Below are 25085 nucleotides of genomic sequence, written 5' to 3' on the forward strand. Positions count from 1 at the left end.
ATCTGAGTACAGACATAAGGTAAACAAGTTTGCCTTAAGAAGGCTAGCACAAACAGGGATACAGATCGAACGAGGCGTAGGCCTCCTGCCTGGGACCTCCTAACTACTCCTGGTCGTCGTCAGCGGCCTGCACGTAGTAGTAGGCACCTCCGGTGTCGTAGGTGTCGTCGTCGACGGTGGCGTCTGGCTCCTAGACTCCAGCATCTGGTTGCGACAACCAGATAGGAAAGAAAGGGGGAAAAGAGGGAGAGAAGCAACCGTGAGTACTCATCCAAAGTACTCGCAAGCAAGGAGCTACACTACATATGCATGGGTATATGTGTAAAGGGGCATATCAGTGGACTGAACTGCAGAATGCCAGAATAAAAGGGGGATAGCTAGTCCTATCGAAGACTACGCTTCTGGTCATCTCCATCTTGCAGCAGGTAGAAGAGAGTAGATTGAAGTCCTCCAAGTAGCATCGCGTAGTATAATCCTACCCGGCGATCCCCTCCTCGTCGCCCTCACTCAGTCGACTAGGTCGCTGACGTCAAGAAGGCTTCGGCTGATACCACGACGCCGGGATACCCATAACTACTCCCGCGTAGATGGCTAGTGCGTATAGACCAAATGGCCAGACTCAGATCAAATACCAAGATCTCGTTAAGCGTGTTAAGTATCCGCGAACGCCGACCAGGGCCAGGCCCACCTCTCACCTAGGCGGTCTCAACCTGCCCTGTCGCTCCGCCACAAAGATCCACTTGCGGGTACTCCTACGAGCCGACCCGACTTTTAGTCATCACATGTGTCATGTATGTAGTATATAAGTATATACCCGTGATCACCGCCCAGGTGATCACGGCCCGATAGTATAGCACAGCAGACGGACAAGAATGTAGGGCCACTGATGGAAATCTAGCATCCTATAGTAAGCATGTAGGATTGCAGGTAAAGGTATCAACAGTAGTAGCAAGGATAGGCTATGCATCAGGATAGGATATCGAAAAGCAGTAACATGCTACACTACTCTAATGCAAGCAGTATAGAGAAGAATAGGCGATATCTGGTGATCAAGGGGGGGGCTTGCCTGGTTGCTCTGGCAAGTAGGAGGGGTCGTCGACTCCGTAGTCGAACTGGGCAGCAGCAGTGTCGGTCTCGTAGTCTACCGGAGAGAAGAGGGGGAAGAAACAGTAAATACAATGCAAACATAAGCATGACGATGCGTGACATGACAATGAGCGGTGCTAGGTGTGCCCTAACGCGACAGTAGGTGGTACCGGCGAAAGGGGGGGAACATCCGGGAGGTATTCCCGATGTTTCGCGTTTTCGGACAGACGGACCGGAGGGGGAAAGTTGCTAGTTCGATAGGTTAGGGAGGTGTGGTGGACGAACGGACTGCGTATTCGGATTCGTCTCGTCGTTCTGAGCAACTTTCATATAGAAAACATTTTCATCCGAGTTACGGTTTAAAAGATATGAATTTTCAAAGTTTATTTGAATCTCTGGAATTATCTATATTAAGAAAATGAATTATGACGTCAGCATGAGGCAATGCTGACGTCAGCAAGTCAACAGGTCGGCTGACCAGTCAAACCAGACAGGTGGGTCCAGTGGGACCCACATGTCAGCCTCTGTTATTCTAATATCTATTTAAACTAATCTAACAGTATAATTAGAGGGGGTGGGCCCCACATGTCAGTGAGTGATTAGTTAAAATAATTATTTTTATTTACAAAACATTTTCTTTTTCTTTTATTTTTGCGGCGGGGCCCGCATGTCAGTGACTGGGCCTGCCCAGTCAGCAGTTGACTGGGTCAACCCAGTCAACTGGGGCCCGTGGGGGCCACTGGCAGGGACACTGGGGGGTGGGGCCAGGCCAGCCTCGTCAGCGGCCGGCGCCGGAGCTACGCCGGCGACCAAACGCACGGCGGCGCGGCTCAGGAGGGGTACGGGCTTCGCGTACATGGGGTCTTCGGGGGCGTGGCTGGGCGCGTTCGACGCGGCTCGGCGTCGCGCGTCCAACGGCGGTGGTCGGAGGGGCTGGAACGGCCGGGGGCGAGTGCTTCGAGCTCGCCGGCGGCGAGGAGCTACGGGTGCCCGACGGAAACACAGCTACGGCGAGCTATCGAGAAAGCGGAGGGGCTGGGGGGCATCTACAAACGGCGGGGAGTGCAACGGGCTTAACCCCGTGACCATTTGGTCACCGGAGACCCGCCGGCGGCGAGCTCCGCGGCGCGGCGTTCGGGCGTGCGTGGGGGAGCAGCTACGGAGCGCGGGCGAGCTAGCGGAGAGGGGGAGGAGGTAGAGGAGCTCACCGCGCGGCGCAAGAAAGGCCCGTGGGTGGCTTAGTAGCAGCAGCAGTCGCCGGAGTCGAAGGAGACGGCGGCGACCCGAGGAAGAAGGCGACGGCGTTGGGGGGCGATGTAGGGGGTCCCGGCTCGAGCAGGTGGTCGGGGAGGACGGGCTCGACGCGGCGGAGCTCGGGGACACGTCGGGGAGGAGAACGGGGCTCGGTGGCCGCGTGAATGACGGTGAACGGCGGCGAGCGCGTCGGGCGTGGGGAAGAGGAGAGCGGCGCGGATCCGGGGGGGAAGAGGGAGGCGCGGGGGCCGAGAGGGAGAGCGGGGGTGAGTGGGAGAGAGGCCCGAGGAGGCGCGGGGGCTGGCGCCCTTATCCTCTCCGGCGTCGGTGCCGGCGAGGTGGTCGGGCGGCAGCGCGCCCCTGTTCCGACCCGGTCGGGGGAACAGGGAAGGGGCGAGGGAGGAGAGGTGGGCTGGGCCGGGGTCGGGGCGCGGCCCAGTTTGGGCCGGGGGGGGGGGGGTTCGGGGGTTTGGGCCGGGGGTCAGTGGGGGGGGAGGCCTGCTCCTTTTGCTTTCCTTTTTTGTTCTGTTTTGTTTTCTGTTTTCCTTTTACTTGTTTATTTCCTTTTCTGTTTTATTTCATTTAAAGTATTTTGGCATTTTATAAAAAGGAGTTTTCTCCACCATAATTGCCAGTGTATTATTTAGCACCCACAGAACATTTTTGTTTGAGTTTTTGAAAACTTTTATTTTTCACTTTAATTATATTTGAAGTTTGAACTAGGAGTTAGAAAAGGAAGGTGATTCAAATGTGATCAAGCCCTGTTTAGCAACATGATTAGCTTAATCACAGGGAGTTACTGTAGCATGATTCCCAGGGTGTTACAAATCTCCTCCACTACAAGAAATCTCGTCCTGAGATTTAGGAGGTAGAAGGAAACAGTGCGGGGTATTCTTCGCGCAGACGATCCTCTCGTTCCCAAGTGGCCTCATCTTCAGAATGGTGCGACCACTGGACTTTGAGAAACTTGATCGCCTTCTGACGTGTGCGGCGTTCAGCTTGGTCGAGAATGCGGACCGGATGCTCCTTATAGGAGAGGTCCTGCTGCAATTCGAGCACTTCATGATCCACAGCTCGGATTGGATCCTTGAAGCAACGGCGGAGCTGTGACACATGGAACACATCGTGAACGTGAGAGAGGTTCGGCGGTAGTTCCAGTTGGTATGCCACTTTTCCACGCTTTTCGAGAATAGTGAATGGGCCAATATAGCGAGGAGCTAGTTTGCCCTTGATCCCGAAGCGGTGAGCACCCTTCATAGGTGTGACTCGAAGATAGGCCTTTTCGCCAGGTTGATAGACCATGTCTTTATGATGACGGTCATACTGACTCTTCTGACGTGACTGAGCAGTCTTGAGATTCTCGCGAATAATGCGGACTTGTTCTTCGGCATCTTGGATAATATCCGGACCGAAGAGTGGACGTTCCCCAGTTTCTGACCAGTTCAGGGGGGTTCGGCACTTTCGTCCATATAACACTTCGAAGGGGGCCATCTTCAGACTAGCTTGATAGCTATTATTATAAGAGAACTCAGCATACGGGAGAGATTCCTCCCATTTCTTGCCGAAGGAAATAACACAAGCTCGAAGCATGTCTTCGAGAACTTGATTGACGCGTTCAACTTGTCCTTGCGATTGAGGATGAAATGCAGTACTGAATGACAGATGAGTTCCCATTGCTTCTTGGAAACTTGCCCAGAATCTTGAAGTGAATAAGCTGCCACGGTCTGAGCTGATAACCAATGGAATACCGTGGAGTGAAACAATCCTGGACATATAGAGCGTTGCCAACTGGCTAGCAGTGATCGTTTCTTTGACTGCCAGGAAATGTGCAACTTTGGAAAGCCGGTCAATGACGACAAGAATAGCATCATTACCTTTCTGTGATTTGGGAAATCCAGTGACGAAGTCCATCTCAACATGGTCCCATTTCCATTCAGGAATAGAGATAGGTTGCAGAGTTCCAGCAGGCCTTTGATGTTCTGCTTTGATACGACGGCAAACGTCACACTCAGCAACATAACGAGCAATGTCTTGCTTCATATTAGACCACCAGAATCTTTGTCGGATGTCTTGATACATCTTTGTACTACCAGGATGGATACACAGAGGCGTATCATGAGCTTCTTTCATAACTTCCTGTGTCATATCCAGGTTTTTCTCTGCATATGGCACCACTAGGCGGCCCTTGAAGTATAGGGTGCCATCTTCAGCAATGGTGAAGAATGAGGGCTTTCCTTCTGCGAGGTAGCGCTTAATCTTGTGGGCTTCAGAGTCATACTTCTGTAGCCTTTTGATGCTATCCACGAGATCTGGTTTAGCAACTAGGGTATTGAGGAAACCCTGGGTAACAACGTGGAGGTTCACCTTGCCAAATTCCTTAGGAGGGGGAGCGAGTGCACCCGGAGGAACAATATGGAGGTTCAGCTTCCTGAATTCTTCAACAAGTGAGGGCTGAACTTTATGAACCTGGAGGTGGTTGCAGTAAGACTTGCGGCTCAAGGCATCAGCCATTACATTAGCCTTGCCTGGCGTATAGGAAATACCCAAGTCAAAGTCTGCAACGAGCTCCATCCATCTCTGCTGACGGAGGTTCAGGTCTGGCTGAGTAAACAGATACTTCAGACTTTGGTGGTCGGTGAAGATCTCGCAACGATTACCGAGAAGGTAATGTCGCCACTGCTTCAGCGCAAGAATGACGGCAGCAAGTTCGAGGTCGTGAACTGGGTAGTTCTCTTCGTGAGGGCGCAATTGTCGAGAGGCATAGGCAATCACTTTGCGGTCTTGCATTAGGACACAGCCTAATCCTTGACGGGAAGCGTCGCAGTAAATGACGAAGTCCTTCTTAGTATCAGGTGGAGCTAGAACTGGGGCAGAAGTCAACTTGTCTTTGAGTGCCTGGAAACTTTCCTGACATTTGTCTGTCCATTGGAACTTGACGCCCTTATGTAACAGGTTAGTCAGAGGCCTGGCGATCTTGGAGAAGTTCTCGACAAATCGACGGCAATAGCTGGCGAGACCGAGAAAACTTCTGACTTGCTTAACGTTCTTGGGAGGAGTCCAATCAAGAATAGCCTGAACTCGCTCGGGGTTGACGGCAATACCATCCTTAGAGATGACATGCCCCAGATAGGTTACTTCCGGTAGCCAGAATCCACATTTAGAGAACTTGGCATATAGTTGATGTTCTCGTAGTTTTTCCAGCACAAGACGAAGATGTTCAGCATGTTCTTCTTCGTTCTTGGAAAATATCAGGATATCATCCAGATAAACCACGACGAACTTGTCGAGGTAATCCATGAATATGTAGTTCATCAGACGAGAGAAGGTGGCTGGAGCATTGGTTAAACCGAAAGACATGACGGTGTACTCGTATGAACCATAGCGAGTCACGAAGGCGGTCTTTGGGATATCCTCTTCGCGAACACGGATCTGGTGGTAGCCCAACCTCAAGTCGAGCTTAGAGAACACTGACGAACCCGCCAGTTGATCATACAGATCATTGATCCGAGGAAGAGGGTATTTATTCTGAATGGTAGCTTGGTTTATAGGACGGTAGTCTTGAACTAACCGGTTTGTCCCATCCTTCTTCTTGACAAAAAGAGAAGGTGCTCCCCAAGGAGAGCAACTTGGGCGAATGAATCCTTTGCGAAGAGACTTGTCGATTTCCTCCTTAAGCTCAAGGAGTTCATGCGGCGGCATTTTGTAGGGTCGCTTGGCTATAGGAGTGGTGCCTGGTTTCAAGTCGATGATGAATTCGACAGCTCTAGCAGGGGTAATCCCTGGAAGTTCTTCAGGGAAGACGTCGAGGAATTCACGCACGACGGGAATGTTTTCAATGCCCTCGAGTGGTGCAGCGTTCAAGGCATTCAATGCGTAAAGCCTTGCCTCGGCATTTTGCACCAGATTAGCTTGGTAAGCAACTATTTCATCTGAAGGGTGTAGCAGATGGACGGTCTTAGTGGCGCAAACTATAGAAGCAGTATGCGCTTTCAACCAATCCATACCCAAAATGAGGTCGATGTTAGACGTCTTCAGGATAATGGGAGAGGCATAGAATTCCAGCCCTTCGATTTCCACGGGGACATCGATGCCAACCAAGGAGGTCTGACACTGTCCCACGGGGGTTTTGACCAATACAGAGGTGTCCATCTCCTCACATTTAACGTCGTGCTTGTATGCAAAATCTTATGACATGAATGAACGCGATGCACCTGTATTAAATAAAACGGATGCTGGTACTGAATTTACAAGGAGTGTACCCATCACAGTAGCAGGCTGGTCTTGAGCTTCGTTGAGATCAACGTGGTTGGCATGAGCACGACCATAAGACTTAGCATTGTTGTTGCGGGGCTGATTGTTACCACGGCCAGTTGCTGGAAGGGCCAGTTGATTCTGGTTCTGGTTGCATTCTTTAGCACGGTGTCCTGGTTGTCCACACCTGAAGCACAAGCCATTATTCGGAGTGGGAACAGGAGCTTGGGATGGTGGAGCTGGAAGTGTTGACTGCCTGGACGGTGGTGGAGGCAGACGAGGGGCAGCATAGGTCTGCTTTGGGGCAGATGCATTTGGACGGTACATGCTGTTCGGGATCCATATCTTACGCTTTTGTGAGGGCGAGCCCGAAGATGAGCCCGTGTCACGGTTGCGCCTGTGAGAGCTCTGGTATTCCTGCAGACCAGTTTCGACATTGATGGCCTTGTTCACCAAGGTGGCGAAATCAGCAAAGTCATGCACTAGAAGTGCGAGCTTGATGTCAGCTTGAAGGCCATCACGGAACTTCTCCTGTCTGCGTGCATCAGTTGCAATGTCTTCTTCAGCATAGCGGGACAAGTCCAGAAACTCCCGCTGATAAGCTTCGACAGATTTGTTGCCTTGGGTGAGGTTGCGGAACTCACGCTTCTTCCGGTCCATGACTCCTTGAGGAATGAAGCGGGCACGGAAAGCAGCTTGGAAGTCTGGCCATGTGATGATTGTTCCAGCTGGCAGAGTACGCCTGTGGCTGTCCCACCATTGAGCTGCGGGTCCCTTCAGAAAGAAGGAAGCAAAGTTGACATAGCTGGCAGGGGCTACATCAGCAGACTCCAACTCATAGGTGATGTCACGAAGCCAGTCATCAGCATCCAGAGGCTGAGTTGAGCTGTGGTAGATGGTTGGGTTGAGGCGTATGAAATCTTGAAGAGTCACTTGGGCTGGCTGCTGGTTCATATTGGGGCGAGGAAACTGAGCCATCATATTTTCCATGAACTGGCGGTTCAGTTCAAACTGTTGGATCATACCAGCCATGTACTCAGGTGGTGGTGGGGCATCGCCACCACGACCACGACCACCTGACCATCCTGCTAATATATAACAGGGGTAGTTCAACATTGAGAAATTTGCAATGACAAGAATCATTCATGATGAAACATGCATAATGAAAGGGGCACGATAGCTATTACATAGTAGTCGGCATAACTTACAAAAGCGGTCATGCATAGAGTTCAGTACACAGAGTTCAGTACATAGACTAAAACATCATAGGCGGCACACAGGCTCGCGGCGAATGCAACTAATACTAAACTAAGCAGGACTACATCAGTCCCAAGAGGTACTGTGGAGGTAATCGTAGCCCGACAGCTGGTAGTGAGGCAACGGATAGCCCTCCACGTCAGCAGACTGGGGGCCGCGGATACTCAGGTGTAGAGCCCGACGCTCAGGTGGCAGAAGAGGACCAAGTGCGGGAGAGTAGCCTCCCACCTCTGGCCAACCAACACCGTGGGGCATCACGGTCCTGGATGGGTAGATCGCAGCACGCGGTACCTGTCCAGACCGGACAAAGGGGTGCAACAGCGTCAGAGCACGGTAAAGGTGCTGACGGGTGGTGTACATCTCGTGGCGAAGAGCTCGGTTAGCTCGATCCAGCCCATCAGCATGCAGAACCAGGTGCTGATGGTAGAAGGGCTCTCGGGTGACAGTGGAGTAGGCAGCAGTATAGTATCCCTCCGCACCAACATCAGAGGCGATAGCAATGTGTCTGACAGGGGAGGTGTCCAACTCCCGATACTCTCCACGAAGACGTGTCAGAGCAGCATAGGCAGCATCGTGGACAGCCATATCGATGGTCACACCAACACCATGTGCGGTGTGCAGCACAGTAGTGGAGTCGTACTCCCGAGAGTAGAGGTGGACGATGGCACGGTACTGCTCCTGGTTAAAGTCCTGGTACTCCTCGTAGACGGTGTACTCAGGGTGCCAGCGATAACCCAGATAGGTCATCATCTCAGCTAGCACCGCAGGTGATCCCGAGGCACCAATGGCCATCGTGTGGCGAACAACCTGCCTCGTGGGTTCCATCTGAAAGCAAAGACGTTTCAAAGGAGTCAAATGACAGTGTGTGAATTGTCCAAAATACTATTCTGAGAAACATCTATGGCTTATCCATCTTTGGGGTGAACGCGGTCACGGGATCCTAGTGTTAGGGTTAGTAAATTCGTTTAACCCGAGTAGAAGAGAGTTCAGAGTCCCAGAGTAAAGGTCGAGGAGTAAAAGATCCTAGTACCACCCAATGGCGACGTGGGCCCGTAAGACACACAGCCATGTTAGTAAAAGTTTTTGTAATGTCTAGACTCGACTTCGGCCAAGGAGTGTGGAAAGGGGGATTCCTACAGGCAGTCGGCTCTGATACCAACTTGTGACGCCCCCGGTTTGACCGTACACTAATCATGCACGCAAATGTGTACGATCAAGGTCAGGGACTCACGGGAAGATATCACAACACAACTCTACAACATAAATAAGTCATACAAGCATCATAATACAAGCCAGGGGCCTCGAGGGCTCGAATACAAGTGCTCGATCACAGATGAGTTAACGGAAGAAACAATATCTGAGTACAGACATAAGGTAAACAAGTTTGCCTTAAGAAGGCTAGCACAAACAGGGATACAGATCGAACGAGGCGTAGGCCTCCTGCCTGGGACCTCCTAACTACTCCTGGTCGTCGTCAGCGGCCTGCACGTAGTAGTAGGCACCTCCGGTGTCGTCGTCGACGGTGGCGTCTGGCTCCTGGACTCCAGCATCTGGTTGCGACAACCAGATAGGAAAGAAAGGGGGAAAAGAGGGAGAGAAGCAACCGTGAGTACTCATCCAAAGTACTCGCAAGCAAGGAGCTACACTACATATGCATGGGTATATGTGTAAAGGGGCATATCAGTGGACTGAACTGCAGAATGCCAGAATAAAAGGGGGATAGCTAGTCCTGTCGAAGACTACGCTTCTGGTCATCTCCATCTTGCAGCAGGTAGAAGAGAGTAGATTGAAGTCCTCCAAGTAGCATCGCATAGTATAATCCTACCCAGCGATCCCCTCCTCGTCGCCCTGTTAGAGAGCGATCACCGGGTTGTATCTGGCACTTGGAAGGGTGTATTTTATTCAGTATCCAGTTCTAGTTGTCATAAGGTCAAGGCACAACTCCGGGTCGTCCTTTTACCGAGGGACACGGCTATTCGAATAGATAAACTTCCCTGCAGGGGTGCACCACATAACCCAACACGCTCGATCCCATTTGGCCGGACACACTTTTCTGGGTCATGCCCGGCCTCGTAAGATCAACGCGTCGCAGCCCCACCTAAGCACAACAGAGAGGTCAGCACACCGGTCTAACCCTATGCGCGCAGGGGTCTGGGCCCATCGCCCTATGCACACCTGCACGTTGCGTACGCGGCCGGAAGCAGACCTAGCCTAGTGGCGTTCCAGTCCAATCCGGCGCGCGCCACTCAGTCGCTGACGTCAAGAAGGCTTCGGCTGATACCACGACGCCGGGATACCCATAACTACTCCCGCGTAGATGGCTAGTGCGTATAGACCAAATGGCCAGACTCAGATCAAATACCAAGATCTCGTTAAGCGTGTTAAGTATCCGCGAACGCCGACCAGGGCCAGGCCCACCTCTCACCTAGGCGGTCTCAACCTGCCCTGTCGCTCCGCCACAAAGATCCACTTGCGGGTACTCCTACGAGCCGACCCGACTTTTAGTCATCACATGTGTCATGTATGTAGTATATAAGTATATACCCGTGATCACCGCCCAGGTGATCACGGCCCGATAGTATAGCACAGCAGACGGACAAGAATGTAGGGCCACTGATGGAAATCTAGCATCCTATAGTAAGCATGTAGGATTGCAGGTAAAGGTATCAACAGTAGTAGCAAGGATAGGCTATGCATCAGGATAGGATATCGAAAAGCAGTAACATGCTACACTACTCTAATGCAAGCAGTATAGAGAAGAATAGGCGATATCTGGTGATCAAGGGGGGGGGCTTGCCTGGTTGCTCTGGCAAGTAGGAGGGGTCGTCGACTCCGTAGTCGAACTGGGCAGCAGCAGTGTCGGTCTCGTAGTCTACCGGAGAGAAGAGGGGGAAGAAACAGTAAATACAATGCAAACATAAGCATGACGATGCGTGACATGACAATGAGCGGTGCTAGGTGTGCCCTAACGCGACAGTAGGTGGTACCGGCGAAAGGGGGGGAACATCCGGGAGGTATTCCCGATGTTTCGCGTTTTCGGACAGACGGACCGGAGGAGGAAAGTTGCTAGTTCGATAGGTTAGGGAGGTGTGGTGGACGAACGGACTGCGTATTCAGATTCGTCTCGTCGTTCTGAGCAACTTTCATATAGAAAACATTTTCATCTGAGTTACGGTTTAAAAGATATGAATTTTCAAAGTTTATTTGAATTTCTGGAATTATCTATATTAAGAAAATGAATTATGACGTCAGCATGAGGCAATGCTGACGTCAGCAAGTCAACAGGTCGGCTGACCAGTCAAACCAGACAGGTGGGTCTAGTGGGACCCACATGTCAGCCTCTGTTATTCTAATATCTATTTAAACTAATCTAACAGTATAATTAGAGGGGGTGGGCCCCACATGTCAGTGAGTGATTAGTTAAAATAATTATTTTTATTTACAAAACATTTTCTTTTTCTTTTATTTTTGCGGCGGGGCCCGCATGTCAGTGACTGGGCCCAGTCAGCTGGGGCCCGTGGGGGCCACTGGCAGGGACACTGGGGGGTGGGGCCAGGCCAGCCTCGTCGGCGGCCGGCGCCGGAGCTACGCCGGCGACCAAACGCACGGCGGCGCGGCTCGGGAGGGGTACGGGCTTCGCGTACAGGGGGTCTTCGGGGGCATGGATGGGCGCGTTCGACGCGGCTCGGCGTCGCGCGTCCAACGGCGGTGGTCGGAGGGGCTGGAACGGCCGGGGGCGAGTGCTTCGAGCTCGCCGGCGGCGAGGAGCTACGGGTGCCCGACAGAAACACAGCTACGGCGAGCTATCGAGAAAGCGGAGGGGCTGGGGGGCATCTACAAACGGCGGGGAGTGCAACGGGCTTAACCCCGTGACCATTTGGTCACCGGAGACCCGCCGGCGGCGAGCTCCGCGGCGCGGCGTTCGGGCGCGCGTGGGGGAGCAGCTACGGAGCGCGGGCGAGCTAGCGGAGAGGGGGAGGAGGTAGAGGAGCTCACCGCGCGGCGCAAGAAAGGCCCGTGGGTGGCTTAGTAGCAGCAGCAGTCGCCGGAGTCGAAGGAGACGGCGGCGACCCGAGGAAGAAGGCGACGGCGTTGGGGGGCGATGTAGGGGGTCCCGGCTCGAGCAGGTGGTCGGGGAGGACGGGCTCGACGCGGTGGAGCTCGGGGACACGTCGGGGAGGAGAACGGGGCTCGGTGGCCGCGTGAATGACGGTGAACGGCGGCGAGCGCGTCGGGCGTGGGGAAGAGGAGAGCGGCGCGGATCCGGGGGGGGGGGGGGAGAGGGAGGCGCGGGGGCCGAGAGGGAGAGCGGGGGTGAGTGGGAGAGAGGCCCGAGGAGGCGCGGGGGCTGGCGCCCTTATCCTCTCCGGCGTCGGTGCCGGCGAGGTGGTCGGGCGGCAGCGCGCCCCTGTTCCGACCCGGTCGGGGGAACAGGGAAGGGGCGAGGGAGGAGAGGTGGGCTGGGCCGGGGTCGGGGCGCGGCCCAGTTTGGGCCGGGGGGGGGGGGTTCGGGGTTTTGGGCCGGGGGTCAGTGGGGGGGGGGGAGGCCTGCTCCTTTTGCTTTCCTTTTTTGTTCTGTTTTGTTTTCTGTTTTCCTTTTACTTGTTTATTTCCTTTTCTGTTTTATTTCATTTAAAGTATTTTGGCATTTTATAAAAAAGGAGTTTTCTCCACCATAATTGCCAGTGTATTATTTAGCACCCACAGAACATTTTTGTTTGAGTTTTTGAAAACTTTTATTTTTCACTTTAATTATATTTGAAGTTTGAACTAGGAGTTAGAAAAGGAAGGTGATTCAAATGTGATCAAGCCCTGTTTAGCAACATGATTAGCTTAATCACAGGGAGTTACTGTAGCATGATTCCCAGGGTGTTACAGCGGCGAAGTCGTCCCTAGCGGGGTCAGGCGCGAAGACGATCTTGGAGAGCAAGCGGGTGTCGTAGATGAGCGGTTGTAGGAGGATCTCGGTGGCGGTGACTGGGTGGAAGAGGGTGAGCAGGCTTTGGCCGTCGTAGAGGCAGACCGAGAGGGCAAGCCACCAGCCTCCGCAACCGAGGCAGCTCCTAATCGGGTAGGTGGCCGTGAACTCGAAGGAGCCGCGCATGGGGGGGGGAGGCGTTGGGGCAGGACGAGCCTGAGGGGATTGCCTTGAGCCCGAAGGAGCGGTGCGCGGGGAGCGAGACGATGGCGGCGTGCCGACGCCTGGTGGCGTCGTCGCGGAGGAGGACGAGCAGCGACGGCGCCGGTGGCGCGAGCGCGCGACGCCACGTGGTGCAGGTGCCTCGCACGCTGGTATAGAACCTGAGGTCATCGAGGCCATCGGCGACGTGGCGGAGGAGCTCCGGCGGCAGATCTGTCCAGCCCTGGAACGGCGGCATGGCTGGCGGCGGAGGGGGATTCCTGCCTCTTTTTCTATGAGGAATGGAGGGATTGTGTGTGGGCCTAGGGTTTCATGGTGGGCTTGGCCTGACTTCCTTCTTTATAGCAAATCGATACTTCTCCAAAATCAAGGCAGGCATTAATTTAATCAAATCAAATCGAATCTTTCACCACCGAATCAAAACTTTCCCCTCCGAATACGGGAATCAAATCAAATCTTAACATATTCGGTCCTTTTTAAAAATCTTACCAAAACCAAGATTAAATTAAAACTTTCCTTGCATTGCGTCCGTCGTTGCATACTTGCATAGAGAGTAGAAAGAGACTGCCCGCCGGCCGCCCCCTCCATCCTTCCTTGCTTCTATCTTCCATTCCGCCGGCTGCCGCCTCCGCCTCCGCCTCTGCGTGATTTGATTTGACTAGACGAGAAGAGAAGAGAAGAGAAGAGAAGAAAAGATGCTGCCTTGGATCTTCAGCCGCAAGGGCGCGTCGGGCTTCTCCTGGGCATCCACCGCCGACCAGGTCACCGCCGGCATCTCCGCAGCCGGCCTCACCGCAATAGTCACAGGTGCGTCGAGCGGGATCGGCGCGGAGACGGCGCGGGTGCTGGCGGCGCGCGGGGCCCACGTCGTCATGGCCGTCAGGAACCTCGCCGCCGCAGAGGCCGTGCGCCAGGCCGTCCTTGCCGAGACCCCCGGCGGCAGCGTGGAGGTGATGGAGCTGGACCTCTCCTCCCTGGCCTCCGTCCGCAACTTCGCCGCCGACTTCGCCGCCACCGGCCTCCCCCTCAACATCCTCGTGTAAGGCTACTCCCAATCATGCGAAAAGCACTTGATAACTTGATAGTTGAGGTTCAGTCAGGGGTTGTCAAGATGAGTTTCAGGTTCAGGTTCAGGCCCCATCGCGATTTCTTGGGACCATTCATTCAGGTTCAGGTTTAGGTTCAGTTAGGGGTTGTCGGCCATTAAATTCTCAACATGGCTGTATCACTTTGGCTGCAACTTGATACTTTCAGCGGGTTTCACTCAACATCGAGCCGATTTAATTTCTAGGTTTCTTTTGTACTACCTTCAATCATACAGACGAGCTTGGTCATACTATCAGTTAGAAGTTGTCCTGGTGGATTTAATGTGATTTCACCTATTCAACTACAAACTACTGCAACAATGGTGTGACTTTTCAGTTTGGGTGAAAGAAACTCGCTGCTTGTATATGCAGATAGCTTCAGGACATTTCCATGGCATCGTACATTCGTACTGATTTAACTCAGGTTCCAGGACAGCTGCTAGTTTGAACCATGCGTGTTTTAGGAACGGTCAGTTTCATTTCATGGATGGGTAATTTGATCTGTAAGGGCTAGCTCTGTAGGAATTGTGGCGGTCCTATAACATGAAATGGAACTAACAGGAGGGGTCCCGACATGAGTTAGTCATGCTGGCGACTTACTTGCACAGCTATGCCACTTCCTGCACCGCAACGCTTAATCCTGGATAAGCACAGGACTCATTGTATTTAAGTCTAGTACTTTTCAGGTTCAGGTATGCACTTGGCCCCATCGCGATTTGTGAGGACCATTCAGGTTCAGGCTCAGTTAGGGACTGTCGGCCATTAAATTCTCAACATCTGCATCATGAGTAGCACAACAGCGAGATGGCTTATCAGTTTGGCTGCAACTTATAGTTTCAGCAGATGTCTGCAACATTGGGTGGATTTAATTTCTGGGTTTTGTTTGTACCTCAACTTGGACTATACCTTGTTGGTTGGAGTAAATGCTGCCTGCAACTAGTAGATCAGTGTAGGGTGGAAGAAAGATATTGTGGTGATGCCTTCAGTCCTGAATTCAGGAACAATCTTCCAGATTTCCAAATTTTAAGGAGGCTATAGGCATGGGAAATTTCATTTCATGCCAGGGTAATCGGTTTGTAGCACTTCACTCTAGACTAGAGTTGGTATAACAGTGCTAGTGTCCTGGATACAAGATCATAGTATTAGTGAAGTATCTGCTTATGATGCTTCTTGCACCACAACACTTGATCCTGAATACAAGAGTATGCTACTGGTTGTACCTTTCTTCAATAATTATCTGACCTGCCGTATTTTTTTTCAGTAACTCATCTCATGTTTTGGGACCTAGTATCTTTCATGCTTGCTGGCTTGCACGTTTGCTGAGGCGTACCATAATAGCTCATCGTGTTCCCTGATTACATGATGCTTTCTCTGGCTGGCAGCAACAACGCAGGGGTAATGGCGACCCCTTTCTCCCTCTCAAAGGATGGCATCGAGATGCAGTTTGCAACTAACCATGTCGGTATGCATGATTACCAACAAACTCCCACCTGCTTGATGAACCGATTTTATGTACCCTCATACAGAACGTTTATTCTGAACAGTATAGTGTTCTCAATATTTTTACAGTTTGGAATCTGAATGTTGTCTGCCTTAATATAAGCTTAAATGGCCCCTTAATGTCTCAACACTGGTGTGCTCCTGCTTCCAATGATCACCAAACAAATTATTATTTTCTGCCAATCCTAGAACAGTACAAAACCTGCAAATTATCTCAGCAGACAGTTGCAAGCTTGCAATTTCTGCTTCACCTAACCCTCCTAGTTCATTTATACGTCACTTAACTCTTCATGTCATAATATCCAGGGCATTTTCTTCTGACAAATCTTCTGTTGGAGACCATGAAGAAGACCTCCCGTGAATCAAACGTGGAAGGAAGAATTGTTAACGTTTCATCAGAGGGGCACAGGTTTGCATACAAGGAAGGCATCCGCTTCGCCAAGCTAAATGACGAGGAAGAGTATGTAATTTCCGTGCGGTCATCGCGTTTCCCCGTACGGTTTACTTTTTTTGAAGACAAATCAGTCACTTGTTGTTTCAATCTTGCGTTGTTCAGGTATAGCACCATTGCAGCATATGGGCAGTCAAAGCTTGCCAACATTTTACATGCTAATGAACTTGCCAGGAGATTTAAGGTTTGTCTCGTCCCGTTCTGATTTTTGTGGTTGTGGCATTGTGCCATGTCTTGGGTTCATGTTATTTTGAATTTTCCGGTTCTATGTTGATGTTTGTTCCAACATGAGTACTTGTGCTAGCAAGCACTGTCAGTTGCATTTTTTCTAAGAGTCTGCAGTTGGACTCTAAAATCACACCACTTTCTGAAATAAAGGAAAGTTTAGTGGTTGTTACACACGATCTTCATGAGACAACTTCATTTGTTACAGTGAACAATCGGCATCCAAATCCATTGTCTGAAAGCAGAACTGTTTGATCTTAATAACTGGTTTTGTCTGTTTTCAGTTCTTTATCAATATGATATATAGCTTTATTTCAGCCCAAGTATCTTAAATCATGATTCAATTTTTTGTCGAACAGGAAGAGGGTGTTAACATCACTGCAAATTCTCTCCATCCTGGAGCTATCATCACGAACCTTCTTCGCCACCACAGCATCATAGATGGTAAACATACTTACTTGGCAGCAGATATCACGTGGCGCTCCTCCTTTCGTCATACAAGAAATTGTCTCGATTCAAGTTTCTTCTTGCTTTGAATAATTCATGGCATTTGCGGCAACCCAAAAAGAAAACACAGTAAAAGTTAACAGTGAGACAGAAATGGCCCGTGGCAGACAGCAGTTTGAAACACATCTGTTAAACTAATAAAATGATACATCTGCTTTTGTTGGTTAAAATCAGACATCCATGGTCAAGGGCTTCTTTTGAAATTTTAGCTTGACTGATATCATCATAATGTTTTTTGTCGTATGCAGTTCTCCACCGAACGCTTGGTAGACTGGTGCTGAAGAACGCCAAACAGGTACGCTCTGGCACTATGTATGTTCAGTCTTCTTCACAGGGTGGTGTGTCCATCATGTTACAGTATTACATAGTTTAATTTCCATCGTGTTGGAATGACAGGGAGCTGCAACGCAGTGCTACGTGGCGCTGCACCCGGACGCGAAGGGGGTGTCGGGGAAATACTGGAGCGACAGCAACCTGTACGAGCCGAGCGAGAAGGCCAAGGACGCGGAGCTGGGAAAGAAGCTCTGGGACTACACTCTCGACCTCGTCGCCTGATGATCGGTAGGCGCAGACGAGATGAGACCAAGGATGTGAGGAACGCAATGTAAGCTTACATAATGTACAACAACCACCTAGACTACTCGTAGATAAAATGCTGGATACTGGAATTAGTCCAGACAGAATTATTATTTTTACTCCTAAACAAATTTGTGGGATGCTGTAATCGTCATATTAAGATACAAAAACATTAACTTCAGAGTACAGCATGTGCCCTGATAAGTCCATGCAAGGTGCTTGCAAGGTCTGGTTCAGTTGACATCCTCTGTTTTTACCTTCAACTGTCAGAATGTTACTCCTCTGATTAATAATTACCACACTAAAGCTGCCATACTTGCCTCGGAAGATCCATTGAAGAAGCATGTGCACCATCACATGCGCTACTGTATTATTTTCAGTAGCACCATGCACTTGAGTTTTTGACACTCCAATGGCAAACATTAAGTATGCTTACCAAAACTAATCCTTCCAGGGTCTACATAATATGACAGAAAACATCTTGCTTTTTAGTTAGCTCACAGTGACTGTAGATGTTTGTTGATCCAAAAACGATGTCATGTAAAACCTAATAACATAAGCATATGAAGTGTAAAACGTGACTTGGATGATGGCATTGTATGTCATGTAGTCATTTGCTGCATTCCTTGACTCAATGTTATGTGGAAGAACTCATTTCTGCTTTTCGCAATTTCTGAATTTGTTTTCTAGCGTGCATACTTATAGTCTATGACCTTTACCTTCTGAACTTCTATTTTGCACAACATACGAGATAGTGAAATGATATGGGCGCAACGTAATGTAAGAATGTATTGTAATTGTCCTAAAACTAGTGATTGGCGTCCACATATCGGGCAAAGGTAAAATGCACATGACAACACCTATGAAAAAAAGAACAAGAAAGACTTCCTACAAAGTGGGCAAAAATATATTATAATCTGAGTAACGAACTTGTAGTTTAGCCATGCCCAAAAGAACTATTTATGGGGATGAAATCAAAAGCAAATACACTATTTTTTTTATTCTGTTTGTATATATCCATTGTGTCGCATTTTCTTCACTATGTCCCTCGGTACAATTTCTTTGGAGTTGCTTGAGGGAAGTGGTGGGAAGCAAGTGGTGCCATACTAACTTCCTAGAAGAGATCCGGGAAGTAAAATCCCATTTACTCCCTATATAAGATGTTTCTGTGTCAAAAAACATCTTTATATAGGGAGACAACAGAGGAAGTACATTATTTCAAGGCAAACAAGAGTCACTTAACGCGCCAATGTTGCATTGTGCGGATGACATCACTGTTATGACCTTATACACGAAAATTAGCACGATTTGACCCATTTAAAAAGTATTTTCGAATTTAACCTTTTTGGTCACGACAACATCCATGTCAATGGCGTTTGACCCTGACCCACACTTATCCAGTTGACGCTTATGTGGCAAAGCGAAACGACATGAAACACGACGCTTGGGTAAAAGCCATGAAGTTGGGCGTTTAGTCTTTTCTACTATTCAAGATGGAATAGCGACTACTCCTTTACTTCTTGATTGTTGTGTGCCTAGCCATGACCAATATAATATTATTTGCTAATCTCTTTCACGATCTGAAGTATCGCGAGATGCAACGATCGAGCCTTCCGACTATCCACAAACCACCAAACTGAATGAGGAGGTGGGCACTATGGTCGAGTGGCGCTGAATACTTGCGCCATTGACTACTGTTGAAGCTTTGACTAGTGCCGAGCATTGGCTACAAATGCAATCTTTCCATTAATTCTATCATTCTTAGTGTAAAACTAGTTGAACCCTAAGGCTCTAGGTAGGGGTGCATGCATGTTATATATGCATATCTCATTGTATCGGACGCATTAGATTGTAAAAAACAATTTTCTATCTCTCTTAAGACACCCCTCTATTTTTTGGTCATTTATATTGAACTCTTTTGCTTATTTTGATAAGTTATTAACACAAAATCTTCACTATTACAATTCATAGTATATTTATAGCACAATTAACACATGATGATGCTGCTAAACTTAAAACATAACGGTCTAGGTTACAATTACCAAATCTATTAAAAATGCACATTCTACTAAATTAAAATTATATTTTTGCAGCAAATATTATGTTTTCGTGTCATAAATTATGTTTAAAAGGAAGAGAATGTTGGTTGAATTGAATGTTTCTTCGATGTAAGACAATACTAGTGACGCAATTGTATTGTATATTATTAATATGCACCATTATAAATGTCATATGTATTTGTATGCATTTATTTTTTATCATCTGTAAGTATATTGATATAGAGCCCTAGAGTGTATGTGTCTAACAAAAATCTTGATATATGTGGCTGCGTGGTGTATGATTTTTTTATTGACAAGGTCTCATGAAATATCTACTATTCTCCTCGGATAATTGGCATTGCTCTTTTAGTGGATTTTCATGGAAAAATATGCCTTTCCTGTTTGATTATATGGTTCACTAGTTGGCATGTTTGGAACAAAGGAAATTTTCCAGGAGGTTGGATTCAATGCAAATTCATGAGGTTGGATTCAATTGAATATGCTCTACGTTATATGCGATGAAAAGCAAGAATGTTTTACTCTCTAGTTAAGAAAAGGAATGATGTACGAAGTCTTATGTCAAAGGTCAAATTAGAAATGGTGTTATGAAGAACAAGTAAGATTATAGCAAACTCTCCTAGCTAACTAGCTACAGGATTGTTGAAACTAGATTTGACTTATAAAGAGCATGACTTCACTACAGATAAGACATCATCAAAGCATGGAAACTGAACCAAAATACAACGTGATATATACAATGTGTTGTTGTTGATGTTACTTCTTCTATTCTTCTCAAGACATCAAAATATGATCATCTCAGACACAAATACACAAGTCTTCTATTCTTCTCAAAATTCTCTGGATATTTTCTCCTCTCTTTGGCTCTTAATGAAGCTTAGACTATTTCTGCACCATTGGATGCAAATGCGGTATGTCTTTTTCCACCTTGCTCGACTGGTAGGCTTGGCCACAATCCCTTGCCCACGCATGAAAAGCATCACTTCCACCATTGTGGCTAGTGGTGCCCACTATATTGCAAAGTTGTCCCGAGGAAGGATCATTATTCCATGCCTTGTGCACGTTCAACCCTGACCCCTTGCTTGGATCCAATAAACTCTTCTTTCATTTGTATTGTAGGTATTTACTATGTTGCTAAGACAGTACCAACAAAATATTGTTTATTGAGGCCTTTGAACGACACCAGACACGGGAAGGTAAGCGGTAGACCTCCCGGTCCCCTTGACAAACACCAGAATTGATCCCTACTCTTCCGCACCTATCCAGTAGACACAGTTACCCTTGAGTCCCGGAACACCTTCGGCTTTCATCGGCACTGTATTGTTTCCTCCCAATAAACACCGAGTACCCCCCCCCCCCCCCCCCCACAAATTTGGCCATGACGTGCCAGCATGGACGGTGCCGAGGATCGTAGCTCAGAGAAAATAATTCATCATTTGTTGCATGGCGGTGACCGCCTCCTGGCAGCTGCAAAGTAACCCTGCAACTGGCATTCCTCCAAATCTGATAGAGGTTTCCATTACACAAGACCAGCTTCTCGACACTCATGAAATGCTAGACCGTGTCGTATGGTCGAACTGAAGGTTGCCTATAGATGACAGGAATGGCTCGACCTTGACCGACACATTTAGGTCCGATACGGCCCGTGCATTTGAACGACGAAGTGCATGTTATACAATGTAGGGTGTGTTGATGTTAGGTCCTCTATGATGATAGGTTCTGGGCGCCAACAGTGGTGCTCGACCAGGCGGAGCATGTGGACATCTTTGAAACAAGTGAGGCAGTAGACTGTAGCATTTCCATGCGGTGAGGTATGTGAGCCTATGGGTGTTGCAGATGGCCCGCCTTCATATGGGCTGTGTGGGCGGCGGCGAGGTGGGCGTGTGGTAGCCGTCGTCGACAGGGATAGTGAGGAGTAGCGGTGGCTGCGTGGCCATGGCTGCGGGCTTGTCGACAGGGATAGTGAGGAGTAGGGGTGGTAACGCCGCCATGGCTTTGCTAGCTTTGTGGAGTGCTACCTACAATTAGTGCAAGCTAGTCACGTACTCCCTCCGTAAACTAATATAAGAGCGTTTAGATCATTATTTTAGTAATCTAAACGCTCTTATATTAATTTACAGAGGGAGTACTTTGAGGAGTAGCGATGGTAATGCCGTCATTTAAGCTGCGTGTACGTGCACGCAGGCTGGTGTCGGTGCACGTACGAATGCATGCCAAAGAAGCGTTTCATTGGATACCATACCCATGCATGCATGTAGCTAGCCGTTTGAGAGCTGATCGATATGCATGATTGACCTTGGATGCTTCGACGTGCGCTTTGTGTACGTTGCAAATATATTGTTTGGAGTGTTGTGCGCGTGCATGGCATGACTGAGTCATGGGGACGTACCGATGGAAGCATCTATCCGACGGACGTAGGTATACGTCCAAAGATGGTTGATCGGTCGTCCAACCATGCATGCACGTGACCCATTTCAGATTCTACCGGTCGGTTCCCGTAGCCATAGGATTCCGGCCGGCCGACAATTCCGGAGGCAAGCACTCACGCAGATATCCCTAGCAAGAAAAAAAGACACGATAGGGGATCTACACATATGGATGCAATTTTTTTTATTTCTGTTTTTTGATACTATCATGACATGATGAATAGAGCGGAAGTTTTTTTTTTCGAAAGAGAAAAGGGACGGAGCCAGGAAGTTCATAAGAGGGGGCCAATCGAACATATAGAGCACTCAAGGGCTTAGAGATACAAATTTTAAGCTGAATTAGTATATAGCTAGTTCTTGGTATTGTCATGTCATGATGAATAGACCGGAAGTTTTCTCGCAAAAAAAGCGACGAAGCAGGAAGTTCATAAAAGAGGCCAGTCGAACATGTAGAGCATTGAAGGGGGTAGACATACAAATTTAGAGATTAACTCCAGTTACGAAGTGACGTTTGATACACACAAAGCATTCCTCCGGAGTCCGGGAGTTGCATGATTACATGGTCTAACAAGCATGTATTTGACATTAAGAAAGCAGTAGCAATAAATTGAACGATCATATGCTATGCTAACGAATGGGTCTTGTCCATCACATCATTCTCCTAATGGCGTGATCCCGTTGTCAAATGACAACTCATGTCGATAGTTAGGAAACCTTAACCATCTTTTGATTAACGAGCTAGTCAAGTAGTGGCTTACTAGGGACTTGGTATTTGTTTATGTATTCACACATTTATTTAAGGAAATATAATATAATAATAATCACTGTATTATTGCCTCTAAGGCATATTTCCAACAGTCTCCCACTTGCACTAGAGTCAATAATCTAGATTACATAGTAATGAATCTAACACCCAGATTGGGCGCCGTTGCTCCGCTTATCAGATCGGACACTGCTCTGCAGAATACGCCCACGATCAGGAGGAATGCGCGACAGCGTGGCTCCCCGGCCTCACCCGCAGCAGCTTCCCCGACCTCCATCGGCTCGACACGGCCGGCGCACGGAGCGCGGACGCGGCGCCCGCGACTTCTAATTACTGGCGGCTGTCGATCACCTCCACCGGCGACGAAGCTCCAGCGGGGCATGTAGTCAGAGGGAAGAGAGAGAGAGAGGGGCGGAGTTCGTGGGCGAGCGAGGGAGCAGCGCAGAGTTCGTGGTCCGCTCAATTTGGAGGAACCACTCTATTCGGCATATAGGTGGAATATTCCTCTCCAAAGAACCAGTGCATTCCACTCTGTTTTTCAACTAAACATGAGAACCACTCTCAGGTGCGGGTCCAAACCGTTACATTCCACTTCATTCCTTCAACCAAACACACCCTAGGAAGACACCCCTCCATTCTTTGGTTATTTATATTGAACTTTTTTGCTTATTTTGATTAACTTATTAACACACACTATTACAATTTGTAGTATATTTATAGCACAATTAACACATGATGGTGCTGCTAAACCTTAAAACATAACAATCTAGGTTACAATTACCAAATCTATTTATTCTGCCCTACGAGGTGGCTGTGGTCAGAAATCTTCGTACAATTAAAACTATACATTCTGCTAAATTAAAATTATATTTTTGCATCAAGCATTATGTTTTAATTTCATAAATTATGTTTAGAAGGAAGAAAATGTTGGTTGAATTGAATGTTTCTCGATGTAAGACAATACTAGTGACACAATTGTATTGTATATTATTAATATGCACCATTATAAATGTCATATGTATTTGTATGCATTTATTTTTTTGTCATCTTTAAATATATTGATATAGAGCTCTAGAGTGTATGTGTCTAACAAAAATCTTGATATATGTGGCTGTGTGGTGTATGCTTTTTTTTATTGACAATAAATAGATAGAAAGTATAGATCTCATGAAATATCTACTATTCTCCTCGGATAACTGACATTGCTCTTTTAGTGGATTTTCATGGAAAATATGCCTTACTGTTTGATTATATGGTTCACTAGTTGGCATGTTTGGAACAAAGGAAATTTTCCAGGAGGTCTGATTCAATGCAAATTCATGAGGTTGGATTAAATTGAATATGATCTACGTTATATGCGTTGAAAAGCAAGAATGTTTGGCTCTCTAGTTAAGAAAAGGAATGGTGTACAAAGTCTTATGTCAAAGGTCAAATTAGTAATGGTGTTATGAAGAACAAGTAAGGTTATAGCAAACTCTCCTAGCAAACTAGCTATAGGATTGTTGAAACTAGATGTAACTAATAAAGAGCATAACTTCACTACAGATAAGACATCATCGAAGCATGGAAACTCAACCAAAATACAACATGATATATACAATGTATTCTTGTTGATGCTACTTTGAAAATCTGCTTCTGAGCAGGCTCATCTGCACCTACGTTGACGAAACAAATCAAAGTAAATACTAGAAAATTCAAAAAATTCCAACTTTTTTTGCAAGGTCGATAATTTGATGCGCAAGGTACGCTTCAATTTTCAAATCATTCGGACCTCTAAGCAGCTCTCGGCAAAAATAAATAAATTCGGGGCCTGTAAAAAAGTTTATTGTTCATGCACTGTTCTGACCCGAGTTGTATTTTTGCTGATGGCTTCAGATGTCCAAATGATTTGAAAATTGGAACGGACCTCACACACTAACTTTTCTACCATGCAAAAATATTGGATTTTTCTTTGATTTTTTTCTGACCGGGTGCAGATGAGTCTGGGTACCGAAACGCTGCTACTTCTTCTATTCTTCTCAAGACATCAAAATATGCACCAATCATCTCATACACAAATACACAAGTCTTCTATTCTTCTCAAAATTCTCTGCATATTTTCTCCTCTCGTTGGCTCTTAATGAAGCTCGGACTATTTCTGCACCATCGGATGCAAATGCGATATGTCTTTGTCCACCTTGCTCGACTTATTGGTAGGATTGGCCACACTAAGAAACTACATTCTGCCAGACTCCTTGCCCACGCATGAAAAACATCACTTCCACCATTGTGGCTAGTGGTGCTCACTATGTCGCAAAGTTGTCCCGACGAGTGACGAAGGATCATTGTTCCATGCGTTGTGCACGTTCAACCCGGATCCCTTGCTTGGATGCAATAAACTCTTCTTTTATTTGTATTGCAGGTATAACTATGTGCTAAGACAGTACCAACAAAATATTCTTTATTGAGGCCTTGGAACGACACCAGACATGGGAAGGCAAGGGGTAGACCTCCCGGTCCCCTTGACA

The 25085-nt window shown here is 48.1% G+C and overlaps 1 protein-coding gene across 1 annotated transcript; it reads left to right on the forward strand.

Annotated features, from left to right (window-relative positions):
- The first annotated feature begins 13512 nt into the window (after positions 1-13512).
- Positions 13513-17573, forward strand: LOC109745946 (short-chain dehydrogenase TIC 32, chloroplastic). Its single transcript, XM_020305059.4, has 7 exons — positions 13513-14027; positions 15456-15535; positions 15880-16033; positions 16130-16208; positions 16609-16693; positions 17005-17051; positions 17153-17573. The coding sequence occupies exons 1-7, from the start codon at positions 13684-13686 to the stop codon at positions 17309-17311; spliced, it is 948 nt and encodes a 315-aa protein (XP_020160648.1). The 5' UTR covers positions 13513-13683; the 3' UTR covers positions 17312-17573.
- The last annotated feature ends 7512 nt before the right edge of the window (positions 17574-25085 follow it).

The sequence above is a fragment of the Aegilops tauschii genome, chromosome 4, assembly GCF_002575655.3.
Source record: "Aegilops tauschii subsp. strangulata cultivar AL8/78 chromosome 4, Aet v6.0, whole genome shotgun sequence".
NCBI classification, from domain to species: Eukaryota; Viridiplantae; Streptophyta; class Magnoliopsida; order Poales; family Poaceae; genus Aegilops; species Aegilops tauschii.

What these genes read in the sequence shown, in the direction of transcription:
- LOC109745946 (XM_020305059.4), top strand. Translation starts at nt 13,684, where the DNA reads ATGCTGCCTTGGATCTTCAGCCGCAAGGGCGCGTCGGGCTTCTCCTGG. An exon ending in AAGCTAAATGACGAGGAAGA is followed by an intron (nt 16,034 to 16,129) that starts GTATGTAATTTC and finishes TGCGTTGTTCAG; the next exon opens with GTATAGCACCATTGCAGCAT. An exon ending in TGCTGAAGAACGCCAAACAG is followed by an intron (nt 17,052 to 17,152) that starts GTACGCTCTGGC and finishes TTGGAATGACAG; the next exon opens with GGAGCTGCAACGCAGTGCTA.